Source organism: Empidonax traillii, unplaced genomic scaffold (assembly GCF_003031625.1).
Source record: "Empidonax traillii isolate 1590-97213 ecotype Southwest subspecies unplaced genomic scaffold, ASM303162v1 scaffold64:size1360303, whole genome shotgun sequence".
Classification (NCBI taxonomy): Eukaryota; Metazoa; Chordata; class Aves; order Passeriformes; family Tyrannidae; genus Empidonax; species Empidonax traillii.
In genome coordinates, this window is record NW_020955257.1 from 452,064 (window position 1) to 467,633 (window position 15,570).

At 41.2% G+C, this 15,570-nt stretch overlaps 1 protein-coding gene across 1 annotated transcript in view; it reads left to right on the forward strand.

Annotated features, from left to right (window-relative positions):
• Positions 1–14,300: 14,300 nt before the first annotated feature.
• CHN2 (chimerin 2) overlaps positions 14,301–15,570 on the forward strand; it is a 163,782-nt gene continuing 162,512 nt past the window's right edge. Inside the window, exon 1 of the mRNA XM_027880061.1 lies at positions 14,301–14,756. Within this exon, the coding sequence (XP_027735862.1) occupies positions 14,708–14,756 (49 nt within the window). The 5' untranslated portion in view covers positions 14,301–14,707. The remainder of the gene's footprint in view (positions 14,757–15,570) is intronic.

Sequence of the window (15,570 nt, forward strand, 5' to 3'; positions counted from 1 at the left end):
ACTACAGCTAACAGAAGTTCTGGTTTGAGTCTGCAGAATGAGGATAATTTAATCATAACAAAAAGTAGACAAGAGAATGTGTATTAAAATCCACCTGCAGAAACCATTCATAACTGTGTTTTATACTATACACAATCTCTGAGCAAGAAGCTCTATTTTATTTTATTGAAAATACATTTTACACATTTTAATTAATATTAAAGACATCAAGAAGTTCAAGGCACTGCACTGGGATTTGATTGCGAAACTTTCCTCTACTATTGAGATTATTTGATTTAGGAGGTGTTTTATTTTTTTCCCACAGTGTAAATTAGAGAAGTTTGTGGTCTCAGTGATAGACAACTGATGCATTCAGTTAAGGCTAAAACCTCATGTTTCAATGTATGCTCAATAATCAGAAGTCCAATATCATCTCTGAACACATTCCAACTGCACTTAAATGGAATTAATTGGTTTTTAGAAGAGCAGAGCTGTAAATCCAAGCATACCTGGTGGACAGAAAGCAAGTATAGATTAACCTCAGTTCGAGAGGAAAAAAAAGCAATAATTCTTTCCTGCATAATACATTTGCCATGTAGGCCTCTCCTTTAAATAGCTTTAACCAGAGTAATTCCATATTACTCACATGCATTTCAACTGCAGTGAATCAAGACTTGCAAATTGGAATTTTATTAGCCATAACAAAGTTAACAAGTAATCTTCCAGTGTAATACTTCAGCATCATTTACTATTCCATTTTATCCATTTTATCCAGCAGATCCTGATACCCTCAGCAAAGACAAAAATAATTCAGCCTTAGTGGCCACTATCAACACATATGGCCAATTAGTCTTCTTGAATGAGGAAGCCACTGAAGCAAAAAAAAACATTCACAAACACAACTGCACAGCTTTGTGTCCTCAGTAGAAACCTGAAAGCCTTAAGCAATAAAATTATTGTATATTTCTGCAGCAAAGTTTCTTGACTAGTTCTGAATGAAAGTCACAATAACCAAAAATTTCCCCCCTCAAAGACAACTGATGATATTACTTCTTATGTGTTAATCTGTTTGAAAAAACTTGCACTAAAAAGAACAGAAAAGTGCATTGAATGTTGCTTGTAGGGGCAGGAGCTACATGTGTGGTATTTGTTATTAGCTTGTGACACATATCCAATATGATAGAGTTCCAAAGAAAATAGTTAAAAAATTACTACATCAATATTCTTACAAGATTCCAATAGACCTGTGCATTTCTAAAGCATAGATCAGGTTTTGACTCCTGTGCAAAGTCCTCTATCCCGAGCTTGCATCCACCTTTCTTTACTGAAGAAGTCATTGTGGATATTGGAGGTTCTTTAACAGGAAAGGATTTATCACCCCACTGTTCATTTTAAAACTACTCACATTTCACAAAGTACCAGAATTTCTTTCTGAAAAGTATTTTGAGACAGTGACCTTACTGGAGAGACTTCATGCCAACAGCAGCTTAACTGGTGTGTTGGCTTCCAGACTGGTTCCAACATATCTTTATGGTAAACTCATTTGCAGAACGTTTTTTTTTCAGGACAGACTAAGAGGCAATACCCTCCCCTTGAGTTTGTAATAGATTTGGATTCTGAGATTTATTTGAAAAGCTAATTCAATCACAACTTTTGTTGGAAGGATTTGTTTGTCTTCTATTTCATTTTGAGTGCTAGAAATGTTAGAAACTTTTTTTTTTTTTTTTAAGGAAACCTGAAGATTCACTAACTTGTTCTTTCCCTAAAATGGTATGAAAAAAGCAACAAGGAGAAGGGACTCCAGTGATGGTGTGGTCAGAATTTAAGTGGAAAGAAGGAAGTACCTTCTCTCATTACACATACCCAGGCTTTAACTCAGGGAGCTTTGCAAGGCCTGGGGAGTACCTGAGAAAGTGCTTAGCAACTGGCCAAGACCATTCTGGTTCCTCAGGTCCAAATGTTTCAGCCACTGTAGGAGTCCTCTTACACTGTAAGTCATAAATCCCTAAATAAGCAGACTTAAAGAGGTTAAGATTATTCTCAGGCATGGAAAAGGCTCAAATAGAGGAAATAAGTCTGCACATAATATAGCCTACCTCTGTCATACTAAGACCATCACAGGGCAATTGCCTAACATAAAATGCGCTAAAGAGAATAGATTGACCTAGTAAAATAAATGCCTCATTCTAATCAACTGGAAAAAAAAATCAGTGAACCAGATCTTACTCTCTGGACTAAATGGCTGGAGTTTAAGATGGGAGGTTTAGAATAAGTTCTAATTTTTTTAAAACTCTATGTAGGACTCATCTACTGATGGGATTCAGTTGCAGCAGAGCAGAATCAGCTTCTTTCTGTAAAACAGATGCCTATTACCTGGGCAGCTGAATGGCTTTTTGAGATCCAGTGGTGATCTTGACAAAATCTTGATTTACTATAATGGGACCTAAGTCACTAAAACATTTAGATGCCTAAATTTAGGTGTCCTCATATTGTGGATCCCACTCACTATGGGGTGACTTGAACGGTTCATTGCAAGCATTCTCAAGTCATAATCTCTCCAATAAGAGCATTTGAAGACCTAGAAGTTATGTCAAACCCAAGTTAAGCCTAAAAGACATTCAGAGATCAAACCAAGGAGTAAAAATAAATATCAGAAGCTACAGTTTGTTTAGTCACAAATAATAGTTTCCTCTTTCCACCATAATTTGACATATATTATTGCAATTAGAAAGAAAAAAATTAAATAAAACATGGAAAGCAAGTAAAACTAGACATCAAAAAGAATGCATCTTGTTTCAAGGTCTCAAAGATATTACGAGGAATATTGAGTTTATAACAAAAAAGCAAAATCCTATATTTTAGAAGCACTAACTATAGTTCTGAGAAAAAAAATCGAAGTCTAAATGGGTTATGAATTACAGTGAAAAACTATTCTTCATGTTGTTAAACATTATAAGAAATAATACTGAAAAAATATACTTATTCTCAATTTTGATAAATCTCCATAATATACAATTTATACTCTGATAACTTGATCATCAGTTTTTATCTGTCAATACTGTCTTGACTGATTGGTCAAGTAACTTCAATGAGTCCTGTTTCTTGACTTCCCGTTTCTTGACTCCATCCATGGCACAGGTATAAGTTCTTTTGCTTCTTCCCTTTTTTTAATGGTAGCTTAAAGTTGAGTTTACACAGTTTTTATTCACTAGAGTTCTGACAAATTATTTTCCATGACTGTACCTAAAAGAGGTTTCTAACATTACAGAATCCCCCAGTCTCTCAAGTTGTAGACATTCACCCATCTTACACCACTTCTGGGACAGTTTGGCAGGCATTACTGACATGCTATTCCTCCTCCTCCATTTGCAGCTGCAGCTTCATCTCCAGTTCTGTCCTAGGAAGTTGTAATGCTTCATCATTCTTTGCTACTGAGCAATCCATAGGGGATACAGTTTCTAAGAAGACAGTCCAATTTATTTGATGTCATCATCCCTCAGGGAGTTGCTTTTACGACTGAGTTGAATGTTAATGATCAGTATTCCATATTCTAAAAATGGCAAAAGGTCTAAGGAATAATCACTGCAGCTATTTCTTGGATGCAATGTCAAGGATAAACATTAATGGGTCCGCTAAAAATATAATCATTTGCCCTACAAAAACGCTGCAAAGAGTATAAAATCCATCCCTGCATCTTACATATACCAAATTGTGCACAATAATGAGCCCCTGTATAATGATGGTCTTAAATTGCATCTCAAATTCGTGTCACTGAAAACTCATTTAGCGTTTTTCACTTACAGCCATCAGAAGAAAATGAGTTAAGACAGTCCTGCTACTGGCTGTGACAGAAACATTTGTCTTCCAATGCTTGTAAATAAGGAAAAAGGAAGTAAGAATTGATTGATAAAAATTTGACTACAAAAGAGTTTAGCCATTTATTAGTATGAAAAAGCTACTGCCACCAATCTATTCTGTATAACGCACCATACTGGGAGAAAATGCTTTCTATATAACCTAAGGATGAAATTAATAGTCACAAAATCATACCAAAGCTGATGCCTCCCTCAAGTTCTGACTGAAGCTTTTGACAACTAGTTTCTAATTCTAAAAGAAGGAGGATAAGGTCTTTTAAGAGGCAAAATAATTCAGGATTCATTTAGCAACTAATGATCTCTATTTCCAATATCATGAGAACAACACTATGTGAGCTAATTTTAACATGTGGAAAGAACATTTAATTTTATCAGAAGGAAACAATGAAGAATCTAATTTATTCTCCACATGTGTGCATAACCCCCATTGATATTAATAAGAGTTAAGCAGCCTATGGAGAGGAAAATAGGGCTCCAGATGTCGCAAAATGTTTTAAGAAAATTATGCACAGCTTTCTAATGACCACAAAAATTATTTCTTTATCAGTGGAGAGAGAAAAATGGCTTCATATCCAGGCAGTCATGAAATATTTCTGCCTTTCCCAAGGTTATATGTATGTGAGCGGTGGTACACACAGAGACACACACACACACACACTCACAGATGTGTATATAGATGGTGTCTCACAGACACACAAGCAAATCCTGCTGAGTTGTTGCCTTTTTCCAACTAAGGTGATCCATGGCACAGGGTTGTCTGAAATTCTACTACTCTTCCTACTGGCTGCTCTTCACAACTAGGAGTGAAGGAAGAAAAATTTTGCTTAATTCATTAATTTTTTTTTAATTGAGTGTCAGGGGTAGCTGACAGGACAAATAAAGGCTAGTGAACAACCTTCTTTGCCCTGTGCCATGTTTGGCTGTAATTCTACTAACTTTGGTGAGTGTGGAGAGTTAATCTGATTAATCATTGGCAAAATTCCTCAGTTGCCTATTGGCACTCTTGAAGCTGGATACGTTTTGACTTAATCCTTAACATTTGTACCAGACGTTTCCATTTTCTTTTCAGGATGAACTTTGATGCAAGAGGTTGGTCCTCAGCAAGTCATTCTATCTCATTATTCATTCTTCTGAGGCATTTCCTTCTGAAGACATAAAAATACTTTGCTGTTTCCATGGTGGAGCTCTTTCCCTTCATTTTCTGAACTTTTTGAGAGCACAGTGCTCCTAATGCTGTTGGATGAACCAACCATTGCTAAATGGGACCTCTGCAGAGCCTGAAAGGGTTGTCCTTTTACTGGTGTTCACAGCAGAATGTTAACTAAATGACATTCAACTTTCTTTTCACAGCATTCCCCTGGGGAACAGCCCGGCCTTGAAATCTTGCACTGTATGTTCTCTGTAGCCAAGAACTTGCAAACTTGAACTAAATCATCCTCAATGCTTTTACAGCTCCCGTTCCATTAAGCTAAGCTTATGATGTGTTAATGTTATTTGCACACAGATACTTATTTATGACTCTTTTATATAGCTTTCATCTAATTTTATCTTTAAAATAATGTCCAATTTTAGAATCATATAATTTGTAGCACTTGCCTCTGACAAAATTCCCTAGAATTTGCATTTCACACAACGTTTTTGCATGTTTCAAAATGTCAGGATAATAATGAGAGCAGGACTTCTGAGGTTTTGTTGCCTTTTTATACCTGTGGAATGAAAGGCAGGTTGGGTACAGGCACCTCTGTTTACTTTCCTTTTGAGTCATAGACAATAGGATATTCAGTCACTGATGAGAGCTCATTTGTACTCTCAATGTTTTCCTGTCTACTTAAACTGATTTTATGTAACATGCAAAATTACTATTCAATATTCATTTAATTATGCATCAAATGGAGAAAGCCAAAGAATTAGCTTAATCAGGCATTCTTTCTTCCTCAAAAAACCTAAACAAACCAATCCAACTGGAAAAAAAACAAAAAACAAAACCAAAACCAAACCAAAACAAAACAAACAAATAAACAAAAAACCCACAACAACAGATAAGAGCCATGACAGGTATTGAAGATAGGCTCCTGACTTGACTATCAGGAGACATTTGTTCACCTCCTGGTGTGGTGTTTACCTTTGATGCTGATTTTAAACTGGAGATTTTATTTTACCTTCATTTACTTTGTCAGTTTTTTCCATTGGTAGTCTTAGATAGTTACTTAGCAAATTTCTATTCATGGTGCAGGCCATATACATACATATCTATACCTATATATTAAACTATTTATGGTATAGACATACTCTTTACTAGATTTCATTAAACTGTTCCCTCAGTTGTGCTTTTATCTTTGTAGATACAGACTATATATATAAATCTTTATGGAATAGACACATTCTTTGCTACCTATTAAGTTAAGCTATTATCTTTGCTGGCCAAATATTCTCCCCCAAATCACAGATACCAGGTTTAAAAATACACGTCTCATCAAAATACTACTGGGAGTTTCAGAGGGGGAGGTTTTGACGATAGCGAATCTGGTGAAGGTTTGATTTTAATGGCTCTGGGATCAAGGCATGGCCTTCAATTCAAGGTCAGGGTTTTCACATACTTAAAATGGACCTGACTTAGGAAATTAAAAGGGGCAAACAACCTGCCCCTATTGCTCACTTTCTCTATTCATCTGTACTCTATAATCTGCATACAAGAGAACTTTATCCAGTTCCGAATGAGAGACAAAGCTTATCCTCTTTTCCTGGGAATTTGGACAAGAGCTGGTTGCAGGATAGAGGCAGTTCTATTTTTATCTTTTTAGTAGAACTTCATCATATATATTTATATATATTCGGTCTGGAGACGTAAAACTACAGCAAAGGGTGTTAGGCAGAAGATATATGATTTGGAAAAGTTAACTAAATAAGCAAGGTAATCCATGACATCATGGATTACTAAAATCTTACTGAAAAAACTTACTAAGATCTGGGTTTCCCCAGGATTATGGGTCCATACCTAAGATCTGCAGAACTTGTTTGATACTTGCTTCTTTCTCACAAACCTCTTAGAGCTCAAAATCCTATTTCTAAACCTTCTTTGAGACTGAGAAATGGTAAGAACAGATATTTTGGTAAACCTGTGTTTACCTTGTGGCTGCTGTTAGTGGTATGGTACTAGGCAGGTGTATGTGGAGTTTTATTGCTTGAAAGGATGAATTTTCATTTTTAAATGCCACGAAAACCTCGAGTTTTTGAGTAGGAACATATGTCTCTCCTGGTTTATTTCCTCCTCCCACTACTGCATAAAAATATATACAGACACTGCCTTGTGGCATTACAACTTCTATTGTGGCACATTATAGTTTCCAAAGCACACCACTTTTTATGATATGTGGTAGCTTAAAGGGAAAAGCAGTATCCAGCAGGGAAATGAAGGGTGAAACACTGGCCTCTTTGAAGTCAGTGAGAAAAACTATTACTGTGTTCAGTGAGGGCAAGGTTTCAGTCCAAACATTCAGGGAGAAATATGGAGCCATATATTGATTTTATCTCTTGGGCAAAAATCGTAGAGAAGAGCAATGCATTCATCTGGAATCTTGGATGCTTAATGTCAGTAGGCCTTTAGGAAATTGTGTTACATAGATGAATGGTATGTTGGTCCAATGAAACATCCAAAATCTCTTCATTTGACCTCCAAATCTATAAATGAAGAAAAAAGAACTCCATTGCAAAAACATTATAGCCTGTAAGATTTCTGTTTACATATGTAATACAGGGTTTAACATATCTGAGAATAAAACAGCCAAGCTTGAGGCCTCCTCAGCCTATATTAGTAAATTGCAAAGTTTACAGAATTACACTTAGGCAGTATTTTATAAAGGGGCAGTAAACATTTATAAATAAAACCCATATTAATATGGGAATTCTCCCCTAGTAGCTGCCCTTCTATAATTTAAGATATTTGTAGCTAATTAAGAGAATCTAGTATCACAGTTAAACAGGGAAAATATTGAGATAAATAATTCATGAACATCTGAAGTAAAACACTGCTAAATAGATATTTTGACTAATTTACTTTTGACAAATAAATGAGCAAAGCTTTGTTTTTGCAAGAGTCTGATGAACACAATTTTCAGTTCTGTAGCTGAAATAAAACTTATTTTGGACAACTGCCGATTTAATTTCTAAAGGGTCATAACACACGACTTAGATACCAAATCATGCAGCTCCTCCACTATTTGTGAATTTTGAGTATATGAATACATTTTTGCATTGAACAGTTCTCAAATCCATCAGCCAAAATGTCAGTACCAAGAAACAGCAAGAATGCTGGAATAGCAAATAAATTCATTAATTAAATCTTCGTAGGTTGTCATATAATACACATCCAAGGGAAAAAAATGACAGGAGAGTTAAAGCAGTTCTGCTCTGAGCCCCACTCTTTCTTCCTTTTTAATGAAAGAGTAAAGCTGAGGCTTTGATATCACTGCTTTGTCATGGAAATTGGGAAGCTTGAATTCAACAGGATGACTTTACTGTAGGTTCAAGAAAGATGTTGAACTATGAGGAAAAGAATTTATTTAAATGTCAGTCTAGATAAAAGGCCAAAGGTTAATAAAAGCCATGCATTGTAAGTTATGGAGCTTCTTTTTTAAGTACGACCTACTTGAAACAATTCTATAAGAAAAGATCAGTTTAGGCCCGGTAGGCCTATATTTCATATTGGGTTTGTTAATATACAATAACATAAGAATTAGAATACTTGGGATAGTGATTATTGTTGTTAAGTTCTTCAAAATTATTTCTTTCCTTGTTTTTTTCACCTCTTCACCTACATCAAATTCTGTAGTAGTGCAATTGTTTCCAATAATTATAGAAAAGAGGTTGAGAGTAGCTTTTATACAAACATGACCTTCACACTAAAATGGGATCTGTTCTGTTCAGAGAAAGGTAGTACAGAAACATAGAGAAACCTCCACTTTTCCTAGATGTGTAGATCTTGTTTGATACTTGTTGTCTGGACCAACCAAAGGTTTCAATGTCAAAAATTATGAGCGTTTATGGCTCAGTAAAAATAATTAAATATATGCTTAAATATTTAATAGTCTTGTGTTCAATTTCTGGAAAAATTCAAATGAAATGCTGACATGTTCCAAAGTAAGAGCTTGATCATGATGTAAAGGAGAACTATACTGCAAATAGTTTGGACTTTTAAACTCTGTTCTCGAAGGCAAAAGATTTGAAATTTGCTGATTATTATTAAGAAAGGAAAAGCACACAGAAGTTCAATTTCACCAGAGATGTTTCTGTAGAATTTATTTTTTTATAATCAGGTCTAATGGCAGTTGACTGGTAATTTCAAAATCTTTATCAGGTTCCAATTACAGATTAGAGCTCCACTGTATAAAAAACTTTGAAAACAACATAACAAGGAAATTCTCTGCCCCAGTGAACTCTAACTCTGAGATTTAATTAAAATAGAATGTATGAGACAGGAAGAAAGGGGAAAGGACAAATAGGATGGATGTTCATAAATTAGTCATAGCAGCAGGTTTTAGCACTCTCAAGTGATGACCAACCCATTTGCTGTATGTTTTTTAAAGAGCTAATAAAATTCAATAGATGCCTCTAGTTTGTTCACCAATCGAAGGTGCAGAGCTAAAAGTTGCACCAGGCATTAAGGGTCTCAAACCTTTCTCTTTGGAGTATGAGGAAAAAAGTGAGAATCACAGAGAGTCTTGAACTACACCACCACCTGCTGTTACAACCATTATGACTCACATAATTTATTCATATCCAAATACAGTGTGCATCTGCTTTTTATTGATATTTTGGTTTATTTTTCTTATTACAGCTTCTGCTTATATTGAGTAAAGTTTCCAAGTACTGCGGAGAGTATATAAATATGGATTATATATTGCTTATAAAGGCCGTTCCCTTTCACAACATCAAAGAATGATAAATGCATTTCCTCCCTTTCCAGCTAAGCAACATAAACATCAAAGGAAGGATTAGCATTTTAGGTCTTTGCACAGTAAATCTTTGTGTCATATGTCTTGCTGTCTTGCACATGCCATTTATATTTCTATACCTATTACATAATCAGAGCAGTGGGCCAAACATTTTTACCTTCCTCTCATTTACATAATTAATTAAATCCCAACATTTTTGCCAAGCTATCTACGCTTACACTGAAATAACAACTGCCAGTTTTCATCCTGAAATAAATTCATTAACTAGGATTCAAACTCCTGTCCTCCCTGGCAGGCAAAGGTTTATGGCACACAGTAAGCCACTACTCCTCTACTGCAATAACCCAGCAGTCAGATATAGCGGATTATGCCAGATTCCATAAACATAATCTGAGATGCTGTAACACCAGAAGGGCCTTAAGGACTGTGCTGCAGCCACCTACAGAGGCTTGGCTGCTGGAAATCAACACAAAGTGTATTGGATGGAGAGGGCTTAAGGCCGAAGAGACTCAAGATGTGCTGATTTCAGGCCAGATTCTTATGAGCCAGAGGGCTCTTATGAAATGGCTCCTGTATAATGGAGATTTCAACAGCTGAAAGATAGCCATATAAATTATTGTCTGCTTCAGATTAATTTTTTTCAGCTAGAGTGAACCAGGATTATACAGAGACTCATGTTGCTGCAGGCCCCATCTAGTGACCTTTTATTTTCTATCTATACTTGTACTTTAGATCTCTTTTTCTGCAGCAGGAAGCATTCTGCCAAGTTAATAAAATGAAAGAAGTTTTAAGCAGAGGCCTTTGCCTTCCCTGTGAAAGTGCCTACTATGTCTGAAGTTGAATGAGAGGAAACCAGGATGTTAAATTCGTTGATACTTAGCTATGCAATAAGCCATTTGGTCAACAGGGGAAAATCTGGCTTCTTGAAGAAAAGCAGCACAGTTCTGCCTGCTTTCCTTTATTTGTTATTTCTAGGTTTTCATCCTGCTGTCCAAGGGAAGGGTGACTTTCTGCTTGCTTTTATCACATGGGAACATTAAAAACTATTTCTCAGCTGGGATTTACCTTCACAAAGTTATTAAAAGTTAACTATGATACTAATGACCAAGCAGCAGGCAGGTGGCCTACCTAATATACAGAGCCTTTGTTTTGAAATAAGGACACAAACCAGTACATACCAGTTGTCTGGGGAACCAAGGCCATGCCAGAGGCCACTCCATAACACAAAAGCAGCACAGTCATGTCCTCAGCTGTCAAAGCCACTACGTTTTGCACTGATGGCTCTCCAAATGCAGGTCCTCATCCTGCTTAGACTTACAATTTCACCAAAACACATTGTTCCATCAGAATTTGTGTGACAATGAAATTGTGCATGTAACCACATGTCAACAGGTTCAGAACTACACGGTGAAAGAAAGTTACTTCCAAACGTAATTTTATTTTTTTTTTTGTGTTGGGTTCAATAGTTCTTGGGCTGCAACATTTATTGTTTGCTGTAATGCCATGGTATTTACTAATCTTTGGTTATTGGAGAATAAAATGAGTGTAAATTCTAGCTTGAACAGGAATTCTACCATGCAGAAGTATGAGAGTGGATAATTAGGGTACAGAAATATCCTTTAATGTATTTTCTGAGATTTCCTTAGACACAAGCAGCAATGTTTTTGGCTTCCTTTAATTTTCCAGCTATTACTTGGAGCTTCCCGTATCTATTAGTTTTTTGAAAACACTGGCCTCTTCCACACTGAGTTAAATTATTTCAAATATCATGTTGCTAGCTGGGCTTCAGCATTAGGCAGGCAGTCACTTCTTTGGAATTTAGGTGTAGACTGAGGACTGGGTTGTTAAATCTTTGTCCTTTGAGAAACTCTTTAATCTCTTAAGTAAAACAAACAAACTCAAACAAACAAACAGCCCCAAAAAACCAAACATTGAAACTCTTGTCAGTAAAAACTGCATAGAACCAATACAGAAGCAAGGAAATCTTCAAGGAATCTTCCCCAGGAATAAAAACCAAACAACTTTCAGATCTTTCTCATGAGTAATGCAAAGCAAACAGTACAGTGTTTTTCCTTTGCAAGTCACTGTTAATGTCAAATGCAGTGTTCTAAGGTCATACATAGGAAAATCGCATTTTTCTGAATTCCTCAAAACTTTTGGAAGCTGGGACTCATCAAAGTGTAGATATCATGGAAGCAGGCTACATTTATTTCTATAGGGAAGGTAAAGTGGAAGGTTTTTATCAGATTTATATGAAGTGTACACTTGTGGAAATCCCAGGAACAGTTTACATCACAGTATCTAGTTTACAGTTAAAGTTTATTCTTGATATCTGAGTATTTGTATCACTCGTAATGGATAAATCTGGGCTCTGCACAAATTAGACTAGGACAGAATCTGTTCAAAGTTTCTGCAAAATAGGACCGAGATTATATTGGAATGTCTTCCCTTTGCACTTTTTACACATAACAAGGCTACTTTTGTGTTCTTTAAATTTGCTTCCCCTTTGATCCAGTAATTTCTCCTCTAATTTCATGGGTTTTATGTTCTTTGCTCTTAAAAAGAAAAAGGCCATCCTGTCTGGAAATATGAAAGTTTCTTTTAATCTACAGTACATTTCACTTAAATTTATTAATTTACCTTTCAATGTTGTAGAAATTAAGGTTACACAACCTTGTACATTCAGTTACCACTAAGATTATCAACAGTTGCCTGTCCATATTTCACCAGTTATATGGGACACATTTCTGACAGTTGTTGGAGGGCTACACGGAGCTACACTATGGAGGGGGAAATGAAGACGTAACAGACTACAAGGAGGCAAATACTAGAAGGAAAGATATAGCAGGAGGAGCAGGAAAAACGACCACGTGGGAGACAAGCGAATCCTATTCAGCTGCTCAAAACATCTCAAACACTGGGAGTGAACAACTTACCAGAACAATCTTGACATTTACCTTATTAGAACAATATTTTCCTACATCCCAAATATGTTTTTATGACCTATCTGCCTTTCTCATGTAGTCATTCAGTCTCAACATTCAGTCTTCAAAATGCTTGACACGAAATATTTGGCCAAAGACCAAAAAGCAGTGACACGCCTGTGCTGTTTTTATGTCTGTACGGGGCAATTTACAGATTAATAGGAGTTGGTTTAAAGCTCTTTCCTTCTCACACGGAGAAAGCCGTCATTACAAAATAAAACCTGGAAAAGCAAGCTGGTTTCAGCCGCGTTCCCACCGCTCCCTTCAGGAACCCCGCGGGGGGTGCGGGACCCGGCGCCCCGCTGCCGATCGCTGCCGCTGGTGTCTCCGCCGCTAGAGGGGGTCCCGGGACCTGTTTTACCGAGATAAAAATGGGAATCGACTGCAGGGTTTAGGGAGCCCGGAGTGGATTTTGGCTGCGGGAGAAACGGGAAGCGGCTGGGCGCGGGTTACAGAGTGGGCAGGCGGTTTGCACGCTGGTCTGAGACGCGGTGTGGCCGGATGGGTAAGGCTTAGATTGCCAAAGAGACTTTAATGCTCTTCCTCACTCCCGAAGGAACTTTGTCTTACAGACTCCCTGTTACGAAACATGGAAGGCTTTCATAAATCAGCGTCATGGCAAACAGGTTGTAAGTTTCTTACAGATCCCGTGCCATGCCACTCGAGTGCCCACCTTCCTGTCGTCTTCCCAGCCTCGTTTTATAAATTGAGATGGAAGCTTTGTCTGGCGATGAAGCACTGCAAAGGGAACGTGAAGGGCAGGGGGAAGCCTCCAAGCGATTCTTTCTTGGCTCTTCCTCTTTCCCCCTTGCACACTAAGACACAGGGCAGCAGCCCAGGCTGGCTGGCCACAGACGCATCATAGCCCCGTTGGATGCGTGGCAGCCGCCCCCCCTGCGCCCCCAGAGCCGCCGGGACCGGGAGTGCTCCGAGAGGAGGTGGGGGGACAGATTTTAATTGTGGCCGGGACGGGACCCCGCAGCACCCGCCATGCACCTGGCAGGGAAAATCCGGTGCTGGTGTCGGCCTGATTTCTGTGTTTTTTTAAAAAAACGGATGCCAGGAGGGAGGAAAAAAGCAAAGCAAAACAAACAAACAAACAAACAAACAAACAAACAATAAAAAGGAAAAAAGTGAGAGTGTGAGCGTGCCAGGCGGGAGGGGGAGAACTGTGGGAAAGGAGGGCAGCCCGCGGGGAAAGGAGGCGGACAAAGGGCGGTGGGGGCGAGCGCCGGCAGGGCGGGGGGCGGCGGGGCGCGGAGCCCACACTGCGGCACGGCCGAGGGGCCGCCGGGCCGAGGCGCTCAACAGGCGCTGCCGCCCAGCCGGGACGGCCGCCGGCACATGGCAGGAGCCGCGCTCGCCCCCAGCTCCGTGCCAGGCGTCGGCGGCCGGGAAGAGCCTTGGTCGCCGCTCGGCGGGGCTGCCGCGCCGCCGGGGCTCGCCCGGCCGGGACCCACCCTGCCCGCTCAGCCGGGGCGAGCAGCCCGGCCGGCAGCGCCGCCGCTTCCTTTGTGTGCGTGAGGGGAGCTGCGGCGGGTTCCCCCGGCGGGCTGTCAGCGCTACCCGCGAGGAGGCGGGGAAGGGAAGGGACGGGAAGGGAAGGGAGGAGGCGAGGGAAGGCGCTGGCAGGGCGGCTCTCCCATCCCCGTCACAAGGTAAGCCCTGCTCCCCAGGGCGGAGAGAGGCGCTGGAAGCGCCGCGGGGCCCTTTCCGTGACCTGACGAGCGGCTTCGCCCAGCCCCGGAGAGCGGGTCACGGCCGCCTCCTGCTCCCCGGCGGCGCGGGGGGCCGAGCGCGGGCTGCGGCGGCGGCGCGGAGCGGCTCCGGCACTTTGCGATGGGCAGGCGGCAGCGGCGGCCGGACAGCAGCGGGGGCCGACGCGGGGCTCGCAGCTAAGGGGCGAGGAGGAGGGACCATGGCCGCATCCAGCAACTCCAGTTTGTCCGGCTCGTCGGTTTCCTCCGGTAAGTTTCTCCGGCGAGCGCCGCATTTCTCCGCTCCCTCCATTTTAGCAGGGAGCTACCTGCGCGCAGAGCGCCTCGCCGTCCCGCCCGCCCCGAGCGCCCCCGGCCCCGCGGCAGGCGCCGCGGTGCGTCCCGAGCCCCGGGCGGGCGGTCCCCCGAGGGGCGGCGATGCCCCTGCCCGGGGTCGGTGTCCCTCAGGCGGCGCCGAGGGGAGAAGCCGGGACAGGAGAGGCACGGCGGGGCCCGGCTCGCCTCCCCGCCGCTCTGCCGTGTCTTTGTGTGGGGCGAAGGAGAGGGAAGCCCCGCGCCCGGCTACCGCTCCCGGGGAGCAGCATACCTCCTGGCTCGGGCAGGGGCAGGGGCGCGCCCGCGCCCCCCATGCCTCCGCAGCTAGCACGCTACCGAGAGCTCCCGCCTCGGGGTTTGGGTGGGCGAGGGTGTTCAAAGACCACCGCGCCCTGCTGACGAGCATCCCCTGCCGTGCACCCCGCGGGGCGGGACCGACCCCTATATCGCGCCCCAGGGCGTCGTGGTGCTCGAGGGCGGGCAGGTAGTGCCAGACGTGCCCGTTGCTGGGCGTCGTGGCACACCTCATGTTGTGAGTACTTCTACAGGACTGGGAACAATTAAATTCCCGATACGGATAAAAAACGCTCCAGGTGACGGAGAGCCCCAGGGTTTCCGCCGCGAGGGTCGTGCCATGGGTGTGCGGAGCCTGTGCCTGCTCTGGGTTTTGGGGGTGCTGGGCTGAGCGGCGGTGCGATACAGCTCGCTGCCACGCTGCCCGGGAGGGCTGGCTGCGCTGCAGACCCGC